General features: G+C 39.6%; 1 protein-coding gene across 3 annotated transcripts in view; it reads right to left on the bottom strand.

Annotated features, from left to right (window-relative positions):
* Positions 1-913: 913 nt before the first annotated feature.
* Positions 914-13,116, bottom strand: part of LOC113036078 (CD166 antigen homolog) — a 49,940-nt gene continuing 37,737 nt past the window's right edge. Inside the window, exons 7-16 of one of the 3 annotated variants that reach the window (XM_026192128.1) lie at positions 11,854-11,978; positions 11,590-11,722; positions 11,165-11,277; positions 10,948-11,074; positions 10,219-10,340; positions 6,509-6,641; positions 5,698-5,727; positions 5,137-5,248; positions 2,731-2,855; positions 914-2,636 (exon numbers count right to left, since the gene is read on the bottom strand). In XM_026192128.1, coding sequence (XP_026047913.1) covers positions 2,753-2,855; positions 5,137-5,248; positions 5,698-5,727; positions 6,509-6,641; positions 10,219-10,340; positions 10,948-11,074; positions 11,165-11,277; positions 11,590-11,722; positions 11,854-11,978 — 998 coding nt within the window. In that variant the 3' untranslated portion in view covers positions 914-2,636; positions 2,731-2,752. Of the gene's footprint in view, positions 2,637-2,730; positions 2,856-5,136; positions 5,249-5,697; positions 5,733-6,508; positions 6,642-10,218; positions 10,341-10,947; positions 11,075-11,164; positions 11,278-11,589; positions 11,723-11,853; positions 11,979-13,116 lie in introns of all 3 variants that reach the window. The other 2 variants (XM_026192127.1, XM_026192129.1) reach the window with 2 other exon arrangements.

The following is a 13,116-nucleotide window of genomic DNA, read 5'->3' as shown; positions in this document are numbered from 1 at the left end:
TTTTGAGAGAATGCTTAAGTGACTGGAAGACAGGGGATCATTAGAGCTGACAAACTAAATAGAGAATACAACAAAACGGCCATTATACTTTCAGTCATGCATGGAGGTGGCAGAGTAATGCTGTGGGACAGCTTTGCAGCTTCAAGGTCGGGGGGCTTGCCACAATTGAGAGAAACATTAATTCCAGCGTCTGACAGAAAATCCTGAAGGAGAACATCAGGTCACCGGTCTGAGCTGGAGCTCAGGTTCAGCTGCATTATGCAGCAAGACAAGTCATTCCTAAGATCTGACAGTTTAGTAAGAGATGCACACACAGACACACATACACAAAAAAATTGGGATGGGGTTCAATACCTTTTTCGTGCCACTGTACCTGTTCATCCATATTCATCCTGACATAACACCTACTCCAAAATGTCAAAGTCAATTTCTGGAAGGAGATGGAAACCTGATACTGCAGACATGCTGTAGTAATAATGTCTGTGTAGATATCCTGCCCATGGCAAAATCTCAGATGGGTTTTGGATCAAATCCAAAATTCTGCTAAGTTTTGTGGCCAAATATTTTAACTGTTTTTTGTTTTTTTTGAATAATTCATGGAAACAGGACTAAATCCTGCCTTCCCCTAAAAAGACAGATGAAAGGACTGAATATATTTACAATAGTTTCCACTGGTAATAACAACAAAAGGTCAGGTTTTGTAATTTTGTATGTCTAATGCAGGAATATTTTTCAAATTTCAAGACTGAGTCTCATTAACTGTTCCTCAAAACTCATCACTTTCCTTGTTTTCTGCATATTTTCTGCAGTATTGACAGATTTGTTATCACTCAACCAGTCACTGTACATTAACTCTGTGCCGTCAGTGTTTTCTGCGTATGCGTGCGAGTGAAATGAAAAAGAAAGACCCGAACCGTGTTGATTTTTATTTCAAAAGATGACCAGATGAAAAAACGAGAAAAATGATAACAACATAATTAACATTGAGTGGACATAACTGTTCCAAATGTACACTTTATTTTAAACAAAAGTACAAAAACAAACATCAGATATTTACAATACTTGCATGGCAATGTTCACTTTCTTTGGTCAATCTTCCAATCAGATGGTTTTACACAAGGTAGGCAACAAACAGCAGCTTGGAGGTCTGAGATTCTCACATGCTGAATATATTATTCAACCAGACACAGAGCAAACTACCGATGACTCAGAACTTAATGACATTTTTTGTAGAGTCTGCAAGCAATTTATCATTGGTTTAAATCCGAGACATGAGTTATGTGACCATTATTGAATGCGCCTACCAGGATATTTTAGTCTTGTACAATATAAATAGCAAAAAGGAAAAGTAAAATCACGTACGTCACAACTACATCCTGGCCTCGTTGCTTTTTCAAATTCATTAAATGCTCTTAAGGGACCAAAACCGTGACATGTACAGCTGCAGGTATTCCATCGTATTCTACACAAACTCGACATGAAACATGAACCCTAGTGCACATCACAAACTTAAGCTGTTACAGGTAGATTTTTAAAAGAAGGCAAACATATCGTAAAGGCTACTTTAAGACAAACATCCCGCTCACTGGGTGTCTTTGATTACAGAAGTATGCCACAGCTACAGAATGAACACTCGTACCTCAACACTGATGGAGCACAAACTCATAGAGGAGTTACATAAAAACAACCTTTTCCTTACTACTATTTTTTTTAAAGAAAAGCATGAAAGTGAACTTTATGTTGCTTTCATGCAAAAAACAAAAAACACGTGTGCAGCCAAACTACAGCCAATAAAAGAAGGTTTAAACTGTGCTATACATTCTCCCAATAATCTACCTGCTTGTGTCGTTAGGTGGCTACGCTGAATGTAAAGAACGTTGGCGAAAAGACGAGGCAAAATTAATTTTCTCCCCTGGTTACACACAATCAAATAATAATAATAATAATAATTAAAAAACACCTTTGTGAAACATCATGTCCTTGCTGATATACAACATCTAAAACTAATGCTAATACCCTTAGCCCTTTCAGGATTTTATCAATTTCTCAGCTTTTTTTTTTTTTTTTACCTGAATGAACAAACTGAAATAATGATAGAAGTGAATGGATTTATGACCTTGATGTCAAAGGCAGAGGTTGTTTGAGTGTGATGAGGTGAAATAACAAAAAACAAAGCAGAAAAAAACCAAACTATGGCAGTAATGTCCCTTGGTCCCTGCTATATCCCGAGGGCCGAAAAAGTCGAACACAGACTAACGCTGGCCTACACATCCTTACATCAAAGGCAACTGGTCTAGTAGTGATTTTGCATTTTCTCAGCTTTCCAATTTCCATTCTAACAAACATGAATCCTAATAGTAGACAGGTTTACACATGTATCAGTAGTGCAGACAGGCTATGTATATCACATACAGTATCCATTCTTTTTTTTTCTTTTTCTTTTTTTTTTAGGAATGGGAGGAGTGAGGGGTTGATGGGCTTGGGGAGATGTTTGGATATGCTTTTTTTGTTTGTTTTTAGTAAAATTCTCCCTGAAACCAAATCCAAACGGTCTTCATCCCAGTGTACACTCTTTCCCCCCCCTCCCTCCCTAAAGACAGAGGTGAAGAGAAATGTGCAAAAGTTCCACGTTCTCACTGGAAGGGAAAGATTAAAAATGTCTTATTAATTTTTTTGCACAACTTTTTACGTCAAACTCTTTATGTGCATGGTGGAAATGTCTTGCTCTACCTTTCGCATCGCCGCTGTTTCTTTACACCTCAGCTTTTTGGCTGTTTTCCTCCACTTTCTCCTCCAGCTTTTTCTCCTCCTCGGAGGACCCGCACTCCTTCTCGCCGGTCTTCCAGCTTCCTTGCCTGTTTCGATTAAAACAGTCGTTTATTAACCGGTCCTTGCATGATGATATGACGGTGTGACTGCTTACTACACGTGTGCAGAACTCACGGTATAAACTGCCCACTTAGGCTAAAGGGAAGCTATCCATCTACAGCTGCTGTGTACTTACACTATAGTTCACAATCAATCAAGAGCAAACTCCTTTAATTTGGCAAATGGAAGACTGATTAACAAGCAAGCAAAATGGAGCACTGCCCAGGTACCCAAGCCCTTAATAGTCCTTAAAAGCCTACATTAACCGCAATGATTATTTTATTTATTTTACCATGTATTTTAATTTGTTAATTCATTTGAAGGAACTGCCAAAAGTAAGATTAGAAGATCAATACTACCCGTATACAAGGTTAGAATAGGATGAATAGTGAAACGGCGAGTCTGGCTGTGTCCAAACTCTAGTTGTACAAAAATACTCGACCACATCTCCTAATCTTTTAATTCAAGTGTTTATGTTCTACAGGTATATGAAACAGAGCACCTGTCCAATATGTCTTTATAAATATTTGTAAAGGAATTCAAGGAGCTTGTTATAAAGAGCTCACTGAAGTTTAGTGTGCTTATGTGATAGTATAACACAAGTTGCACCAACGTTGTGAAATCTCTTCCTCCTGGATATTCCACAATCATCTGCAAGTGTTATTATTGCAAAGTGGAAGCATTTAGAAACCACAGCTACTCAGTGCAGTCGCTGAGTGCTGAGGCGCCTGGTGCGTGAAAGCCGACAACGCTCCGGTGACTCAATAGTCTCAAACCTCGTCTGGCTTGTAAACTAAATTTCCACATTAGCCACTTGTTTCCGTCTCTTTGAGTGTTAATGTTAAGTCCAACTTTATATTTACTGCACAGATCTGAGAGCGACATCAGTTTTCTTGTAACTCTCAGCTATGGCTAATTGGAAAATTTATTCAAGTACATCAACAGCTGAATAAATTACTGCTTCTATTAACTGGTCTTGGATGAAAATTAAATTTTGAGTTAATTGCTTTTATTTTAGTATCCTCATATGGTCCGTATCTCATATTTTAAAACAGAGCATTTAATCAAATATCCATTTGTTTATAAACTAAAAACCTCATGCCAAACAGTGTTATTCCAGCAGTAGAGAACTGCTTTTTGAATTATACATGTTGTTGGCAAGAGGAGTTCATATCAGAAGCTACATTAGGTATGCCTGTTCAGTTTCTTGTTAATACAAATATTTAATCAACCAATCACATGGCAGCAAGTCTATGTATTTAGGCATGTAGACATGGCTGCTGAAGTCCAAACCGGGCATCAGAATAGGGAAGGTGATTTAAAAGTGACTTTGCGCGTGGCTCGGTTGTTGATGCCAGATGGTCTGATTTCACAAACTGCTGATCTGCTAAGGTTTTCCCAAATTTGAAAAAAAAAAAAAAAAATCTCCAGTTATGTGCAGTTCTTTGAGCAAAAACGTCCTGGTGATGCCAGAGGTCAGAGGAAAACGGTCAGGCTACTTCAAGCTGATAAGAAGACAACAGTAACTCAAATAACCAGTTCTTACAACCAAGGCATGCAGGAGCGCATCTCTCAATTAACAAAATGCCTAATGTAGAAGCAGATGGGCAACAGCAGCAGGAGACCACGCTGGATGCCATTCCTGTCAGCTAAGATCAGGAACCTGAGGCTATAGTTTGTAAACTCTCACCAAAATTGGAAAACAACAACCCGATGATTGGAAAAAATGTTTCCTCCTCTGATGAGTCTCAATTCCTGCTGCGCCGTTCAGATGGTTACGGTCTGAATTTGGCATAAATAACACCAGAGCATTGATTCATCCTGCCCTGTTAAATGGCTCAGGCTGCTGGTGGAGGGTTAATGATGTGGGAGATATTTTTCCTGGCACACCTTGGCAGAACCTACATGGTGCTGTCATGTCGATATAGACTAAAACCTCAGAGGAATGTTTCCTGTTAAGAATTAAGGCAGTTCTGAAGGCAAAGGAGGGCGTCCAGTACTATTAAGGTGTACCTAACAAGTCGTTATGCGCATAATTACTTTCTGCTACATGAATACTACATATACCTGCATGTAAAGTGCAGGTATGCAATGTTTTTGAATCTAAATAAAATATGTTTAACTGGAAATAGAAAAGGACGTTTTAGCAAATCAGAATAACCACGATGCATGAACATAGTAATCTCATGTTCATTTTATCTTGTTGGGTTACTGGTGAATTTTATGAACACTTTTATGTAGCAGCTTTTGTTTAAATGTGCTTCTTACTTGGATTTCTTCGAGTAAACCCAGTATGCCAGTCCTATAACCAAAGTGGCGATGAGGAGACCCACTATAACACCAACCACCAATCTGGTTTGGTCGCTGTCTTCCGACTGATCTGTAGAGAAAGACAAAACAGAAATATCAGAGGCGTGAGTGTCATGTTTCTGTATGCTGCTCCAGTCTGGACAGAAAAAAAAATACTCTGGTGTGCATTAAATGCATTGATGAATGGACACATCCGCACTGTGCATGATTATGACTCATTGATTTGAATGTTAATGGGAGCAGTCCCCACTTTAATCTCGTCAATGGGACTATGAACAATGTTGGCATCTTGTCAGGATGCTGGTAGCTCCATTCCTCCTACTGCTTCACAACTATATTTATTTAAAAGAAGCGCACTGTCTAAACATTGTTTTTTCTGCTCTACAGTCCAAGGTGACACTAAAGATAAATATTTGATAAAGAGCCGTCTTTTAGTGAGCAACATTCGATTCCCCCATAGACTTTCGTCAACCCACTTTCTACTGTTTCTTTACAAGAAGGAAGACCGCGCCAACTTACCTTGTTTATCCATTCTCACCTCCTCAATTACTGAAATCAGATATGAAATAACATTAACGTCCAACCGAAATGAAGGGGGGGGAAAAAAAACAAAACAAAAAAGCAAGCTTGAAAAATTACTACTCTACATCTACTCGACTTTGCATGCAAGAGGTTCCAAGAGGGAACAGATTAAATCCAGCATCCCAACATACACCCACTGAGCGAGGGGGGGGGGAGAGAAAAGAACGATGTGGAAATGCCATCCCAAACACACAGGAATGAGGAGGCAAGAGAGAACAAATGGTGATATAAACACACTTGGATACCGTCAGACAAGAGTGTGGACTAAGTGCTAAGTGCATGCACTAATTACAGTTAGACAGTGATGGTGAGAGTAAAAAGGCTGGACTTTAATAGACAACTACCACCAATACATAAAGTTCTTGAAAGACGTACTAGTGTTTGTGTATGTTTGATACATTGTGTATTTAACAGTGTTTTTTTCCTGCTTACTCATCAGTGGACTATAAATCCTAAAATAACAACTGATTTTAACTAATTGCCCTTATGGCCACCAAATTGGTGTGCAACGACGTGACTCCACACACGCTACAGACAATCCCAAACTGGGTGGATTTACCCTGGTGTACATACCTGCTACAATATTGTCGTTTTGTCAAAGCATGTAAACATGATGCCAAGTTAACATGCAGATGGAAAGAGTTAGTAAGAACAGTAGGAAAACACTTAGGAAGGCAGATTAGTGACTTCATGAAAGAAAAATGAAGCCGACAGATGTAAAAGGACCAAATTATGACTTTGTACTTACAAGAGGACACATTTATAGCTCTGGAATCATTGCCAAGACTATTGGTCACTGTACAGTGGACAGTTAGATTTGCAGAGGGCACAACTTTGATCTTGTGTGTAATCTTTCCATTGACGAAAGGACTTTCACCAAGCTGAGTAACGAGAGAGAGAGAGAGAAGAAACAAATGTTAATAGTTGCACATCTGATCCGGATGATTTGAAGAAGATTTGCACCATGAGGGGGCGATGTTGGACCAGTAAGTGAGTCAGTCCTTGCATGACAAAGAAACAGCGTGTGTGCCTCTGGGATATAGACTCCTGAGTCTCAGAGGAAAACCCCAGACACAAAGACAAACTGCCAACACCCTTTGCACATCCTCCGCATATACAAAAGGATGTTGCATTCTTGTAAATACTTATTACTGATCCCGTATTCAAGTCTTCACATTTTTCTGAATGGGGGGCGGTGGGATTAAATTGCTGAAATGTGTTACTTTCAAAATGCATTTTTATTTCCTGACAGAGTTCCGTGTATTTTTTTTTTTTTGGAGTAAATTAAAGATTTTAAGGTTCCTCTCGTGGTTAGACAATGACTGAAAGGGCTGAGGAGAACTGCAACCATCCTGCGCACACCCCCAGGTTTATGTGTAATTCACACCGCTTCACTGAGTGACTCTGCTATCAGTGCGCACACAGGTAGACTGTGGAAACAAAAGAAGAAGAAAAAAAGAGGCTCCATTTAAAAAACAGACAATTTTTGTTCTCGTGACAGGCTGCTGGAAAATACTGTTTGAGCCTCGGGGAAAATGAAGAAATGTACTCTTTCGAAACACTGACCACAACAGCCTGGACCAGATAAGTTCACAAGTGTGACAGCTGGGGAAAATACTAACAGTGCAAACTGCCATGCACAAAACAGGGGGTATTCATTCACTGTGCAGCAAAAAGGGAAAAAGTAAAGAAAAGCAAGAGCTGTCTCTGGACAAAGACAATAGTAGGAGGCTTAAGCACACAGCCTCTGTTTAGCCACACCTTCACATTTCTGCTGGTGATACACTGAGGTTCGCTGTAAGACAAATGCCACTATGTTTTAAACTCATGCAACTCTATTGATGTTTTTATTCCATATTCACAACCATCTGCTCCCTATCAGGCTCTTAATGAAGCCGAAAGTGGACCTAAATTCTCCTTATAAACCATCTATTGGCTACTTTGTAGAGGACATTCAGACGTTGTAATCTAAAGACGTCAATGAAATAGTTACTGCAGCACAAACCTGTTGCCATCTTATATAGGAGGACCACTGTGAGGATGAATTTCTATGACAACCAGTATTGATTCACCAACAAAGGAGTAATGCTTTCAAGGGAAAATAGGACAGAAACACTCAAAGCATTCTGAATGATTTTATATGGCTTGAAAACCTCACTGCAGTCTCAAGAGTGTCTCGAGGTGGAGGAGGGCGGGGTGTGGAGGTCATTTGTTAAAGCCGATACCCATCTTGTTATTTTAACAAATAAATTGCTACACCCAACTGCGACTGAAAACAGGCGCGTTAACAAGCACATGGGGGGAAACTTTTTCCGTAAGTGCCACTGAGAAATCGCCTTGTCATGACTGGTTTCCAACTACCCTGGATGGCAATGATGATGAATTCTGTTGTCCTGTGACTGAAATTAGACGTCACCCTGTAGCAGTTTCATATACAGGTACAGATACAATAGTCATCTTCACTGCTGTTATTACTGTGGTTATCTACTAATTGGAAGGTTGGCGGTTCGATCCCTGGCTGGCCCTGGCCAAGTATCCTTGGGCAAAATACTAACCCCAAGTTGCTCTCTGATGCATCCATCCATGTGAATGTTTAATAGAAAAGCACTTAATAGAAAAGCGCTATATAAGAACTCATCCACTTGAGTGATTTCAGTATTAAAATTATAATCTCATGATAAATTAAACAAACAAAACAAGTTGATGTTTTTGGGGGAATAGTCTGTACAGGCATTTAAATGAGCTTTTCTTATATGGTAGTTTTATTATTTGTGGTGGAGTTCACCATGGATATGATTCTGACAGGCACCCACTTTTAGACTCAAAAGTAATTGGACAATTGAACGATGAGCAGTTTCACAGCCAAATGAGACCCATTCCCTTGTTATTCCATGACAAATTAAGCAGACGAAAGATCTGGGGATGATTCCAAGTGTTGCATTTCCTAAGTTTCCCCTGGCAGTCTCTAAATGCGGTCCAAAGAGATGAAAAAAAAACCCAAAACATACCTATCAGAGCGATAGCAAAAACTTTACAAGTGGCAAACTCAACAGTCGGCTACATTCTTAAAACAAGAAGGAATCATAGATTCCTTCTCAGAAGCTCAGAAGCTAACTAAAGTGGATGAATGCAAAGTCTTTCCTTGTTTAAAAAAAGCTTTCTCAACTTCATAACCAAGTCAAGAACACTCTCAAGAATGACTTGTAGCCACCCAACAAGCAAAATGTTTGGTTTTCTACTAAAAAGAAGCCCTGAATTTGCAATGTGCTGACAGCAGCTATGCTCGCACTGTGTAAAAACAAACACATCTCGCTCACGACCCTGGTGTAGATTCCATAAACAAGTTTACCTTGAGTACCAGAAGGTACATTGATATTTTCACCATTTCACAAGATTTGATTTTGTTAACGGTATACATCGATCCCGAAGGACCTGCTTTTAGCTGTGTTCAAATTCACAGAATCTTGTGAAGCCTCTGAGATGTATGTCATCACCATCCACAGAGCAATCTTCGCCATAACAGAAGCAATAACTGCCTGCATTTATCTTGGGGAAAAAACACTTGTAGTTTGTTCTGATGGGACAATAAACTGAAGACTTCACACAACTGTAAGCGTGGCGCTAATGCACGTTTTCTAATACCGGTAATACAGTATTTTTCCTTTCATGGCTCTTTAAGTCTGACACAGTTTTTTTTCTGAGGATTTTCTTTTGTGCCAGCACTAGGGATGGGTATCGAAAACCGGTTGGAAGTGTTTGCCAAACGATTCCCTTATCGATTCCAGTCGCCCCGAATGACGTCACCACGTTGCGGAGCGTCATTTACCTGGCAGGGCGCCTAAGCAGCTCAAACGCTCAAAAGTTTGGCAACTTGCAGTACTTGCAAAGTAGATTTGCCACAGCAGATGATTTTCGGTAAGTGAATGTGTTTAATTGCAGGCAGGGACATTACTAGATATTCTTGTGTAATTGCTACAGAATAATTTATGTTATACTTTGTTATTGCTACAGAAGAATATTTATTTTATCATTTTACATTTACAATTTTTTTTCCTGGGGACCCTGTGACACCCCATTGGCTATGGATCTCTTAAGATCTCCCTGCTGGGTTTGTAAGGCCATGTTACTCCTAAATTTCTATCTTGTTCAAAGAGAAGATATAAAACAAAGTTCTAAGCTAATCGACCTTAGTGTTCTCCTTTTTTAAAAAGAATCAATAAGAGAATCGATAAAGAATCGAATTGTTAAACAGAATCGAAAATGGAATCGTAATCGTGAAAATCTTATCAATACCATCCCTAGCCAGCACAGGAGGAGCGAACACATAAAACAAATCTTTTATGTACTGTTAGGAAGAATTAATAGATATGACCTTCAGAAACTGCAACAATTATCCAAGGATAAATTTCCTGCAATTCTGATAATAGGTAAACTTCCAAGCACGTAAAGGGTACATACCACGGTGCCATTAATGCTCCAGGAAACAGCTGGCTTTGGAGAGCCTTCAGCCTCACAAGTCAAGACTTTATGTTGGCCGTCATTACTGCGATTTTTGAACAGGCTCTTTACAACTGCAGGACCTGTAAGGAAACACATGTGTTATAAAGCTCGATTTATCATGGTTTAATCCGATCCACCGGCACATCTAAATATGACTGAGGAAAGGAATTTCTCAGAGAAATCATTTTATATTCGCTGTCCTGCCAAGAGTTAGATGAGCAGATGAATACCACTCTCATGTCCCTATGAGTCTAGAGTCATTAGCCATTTGGCTGAAAACTAGAAGTAAAGAAAATCAGCGAGCCAGTCCAAAGGAAAATAATCCCACTAGTGCCTCCAAAAATCAGCAATTAGCATGCTCTGTCTTGTTTATTTTTCAAAATTTGTACAGAAAATAAAGTGTAAAAACAAGATGTAGCTGCGAGTAACCATCTGGAGTCTGATTAAACTGTTAAAATAACTTTTTTAACCACTGATTTTTATATGAATTAAAAAACAACAACGCATATTTAATTAATGCGTTAGCTTTAAGCTGATAGTTTTTACCCTTAGACAAAGTCAGGCTGTTCCATCCATTCTTAAACTTCACAAACTGCCTGTTGGCTGCATACCTTAACTAACTTCAAATATGAGACAGAGTGGTACCAGTTTTCTCTCCCTGCGTAAGACTTTTCTTCAAACCCTTACCTTCGACAGTAAGATCAAAAGAAGCTGTCCGGGTGATGTGTCCAACTGTCACCGTCCACTCATAGCGACCAGAGTCCGAGTAACCGAGCTTGGTAAAGTTGGGCTGTTTGCCCAGTTTAGCATTATTCTGAAATAAATCCAAGAGAATATCGGCGCTGTCAATAACAAGCACAAACCCCAATGATTGGAGCTTTGTTATATAAAAGATCGCTTCTACCTTTGTCCAGGAGACCTCTGCCTTTCCGGAAGAATCAATCTGAAGACTCAGATTCAAGGCTTCGCCAGCGCGCTTGACAATATTCCCAGAGGGGCTTAAATTGATGTCTAAGTCTGAAAAGAGGAGAGGATGGCAGAAAGATGGTTCAGAGGCCTGTTAAGGGTCAAAACATTTCTGTTGTTAACCATATAACTCTGCACTTGGCTCACAGCCCTGCAGATGCAGCTTATTAGAAGCAGTGCGGCTGACACAACAATTTCTCCCCAAATCAGAAGAAGACAGTCTTGCAAAGAGAGATATTAGGACTTTCATAACAAATAAGACTGCAGGGAGAAAAGATAATTATTTGGATACAGATGCAGATGTGTGGGGTAAAATTGCAGTAATTTCTACTTCTAGAGAAATGATTATTTTTGTCTTCTTACAGGTGACGGTGATGTTCCTGGTCGCTTCCATGGACGTGTCATCAGTTAGGGAGCATTTGTATTCACCGGTGGCGTCGCGTGAGACATTCGCGATGGTGTAGGTATCCGTGTTTTCCACGGTCACCAGCTCCCCCTGCAAAAACAGTGAAAACAGCAGCATTTCATTTACGTTGCTGAGGATAAAAGACTGAATAAATACATTTTAGATGAAGTAAGCACTAGTTTGGATGAACAGAAGGAATTTCAAAGCTTTTAATGAGATACCTTAAGGTGAAAGTTAAAGCTGGTAGGAGCTGGGTTACCATCTGCCACACACTTCAAAGTCAAGTTGTCTCCCTCTTTAAGCTCTTTCTGAGGACTGACCTCAAGCATGATGTTCTCCGTGGAGTCTGTGCAGAAAACAGGAGCAAGAAAGTCAGAGGGGCGAGGGTGGAGGGTGTAACAAGTGGAGCGTGCTCCCCAACCAGCTGAATGCAATGGGGACTGCACTCATCCACTGTGTCAGCACGCTACAGAGAACTCTAACTTTGTGCCTCACTATTGGTTATGACCAACTTCAAAATGCAGCAGAGGAGGTGGTTGAATTGCAGTCATAATCTGAGGCACTCAACCAAACAATCCTTTCAAAGCTCAATGTTTCTGCTCCATCTAAGGCAAACTCTTTCAAGAATTTCTTGAAAGAAAATGTTCCAGCACTGATAAGTTCTACTCTGGGCCGTGTTGAGCAGGCAACTTCAATATTTAATGCTGCACTCGGTATAAATCTCAGAATCCACACCTCATTTTTCAACTTTCACCATCAAAAGGTGCCGTTACCCGTGTCTGTCTCGACTGGAAGTGAGAGAATTATAGAAAAAAAAATGTTAATGCACTCGCAAAAACCACAGGCACCGTCTGATTACAGTTGTAAAAAGTCTCTTGGTCTTCTCGTGGATCACGAGTTGCTGCTGTGTTACACGTGTGATGTGCAAGAAGCTTGACTTCAATTAAAAAGGGACACTTTTATTCTCTTTCACTCCATTTTGAAATTCTTGTCATGCCATATTAAATAAGCTGTTTTCTCACCAAAAAGCAACATTTCATCAACAGCAAAGTTTCATCGACGGAAACATACTTTAATTATTGATGTTCTAGAAAAGAAAACAGCATCAGTGATTCATTTGTGTCAATACTTAAAAAATGTGAATAAAACATGTTTGTAATTCTCATCGCGGTGGAGGAAACACAGACATCAGTGAGGAGAATATTAAACGAAACAACCTGAAATAAAACCGTGTAGCCAGAGAGAGAAAAAACGCCCAGTTCTATGTCCTCTTTAAAACTTTATATACATTCACACAGCACCTTCTTCCTTCAAGCTTGCACCAAATCACAGTACTGCATAAAGGTCCACCTTTCTTTGTGTTCTGCTAGAAAAACGGCAAATAAAAACTTGCAAAACTGAATAGAATAGAAAAGCAGTACTTAGGCCAAAAACAGAGTTTGTACAATACTAATGAGCTTAAAAGTCACCAATTGCTACGGCCA

This window comes from Astatotilapia calliptera, chromosome 14 (genome assembly GCF_900246225.1).
Source record: "Astatotilapia calliptera chromosome 14, fAstCal1.2, whole genome shotgun sequence".
Taxonomy (NCBI): domain Eukaryota; kingdom Metazoa; phylum Chordata; class Actinopteri; order Cichliformes; family Cichlidae; genus Astatotilapia; species Astatotilapia calliptera.
The sequence above is the reverse complement of the archived record's forward strand: the minus strand, read 5'-3'. Positions and strand labels throughout refer to the sequence as shown.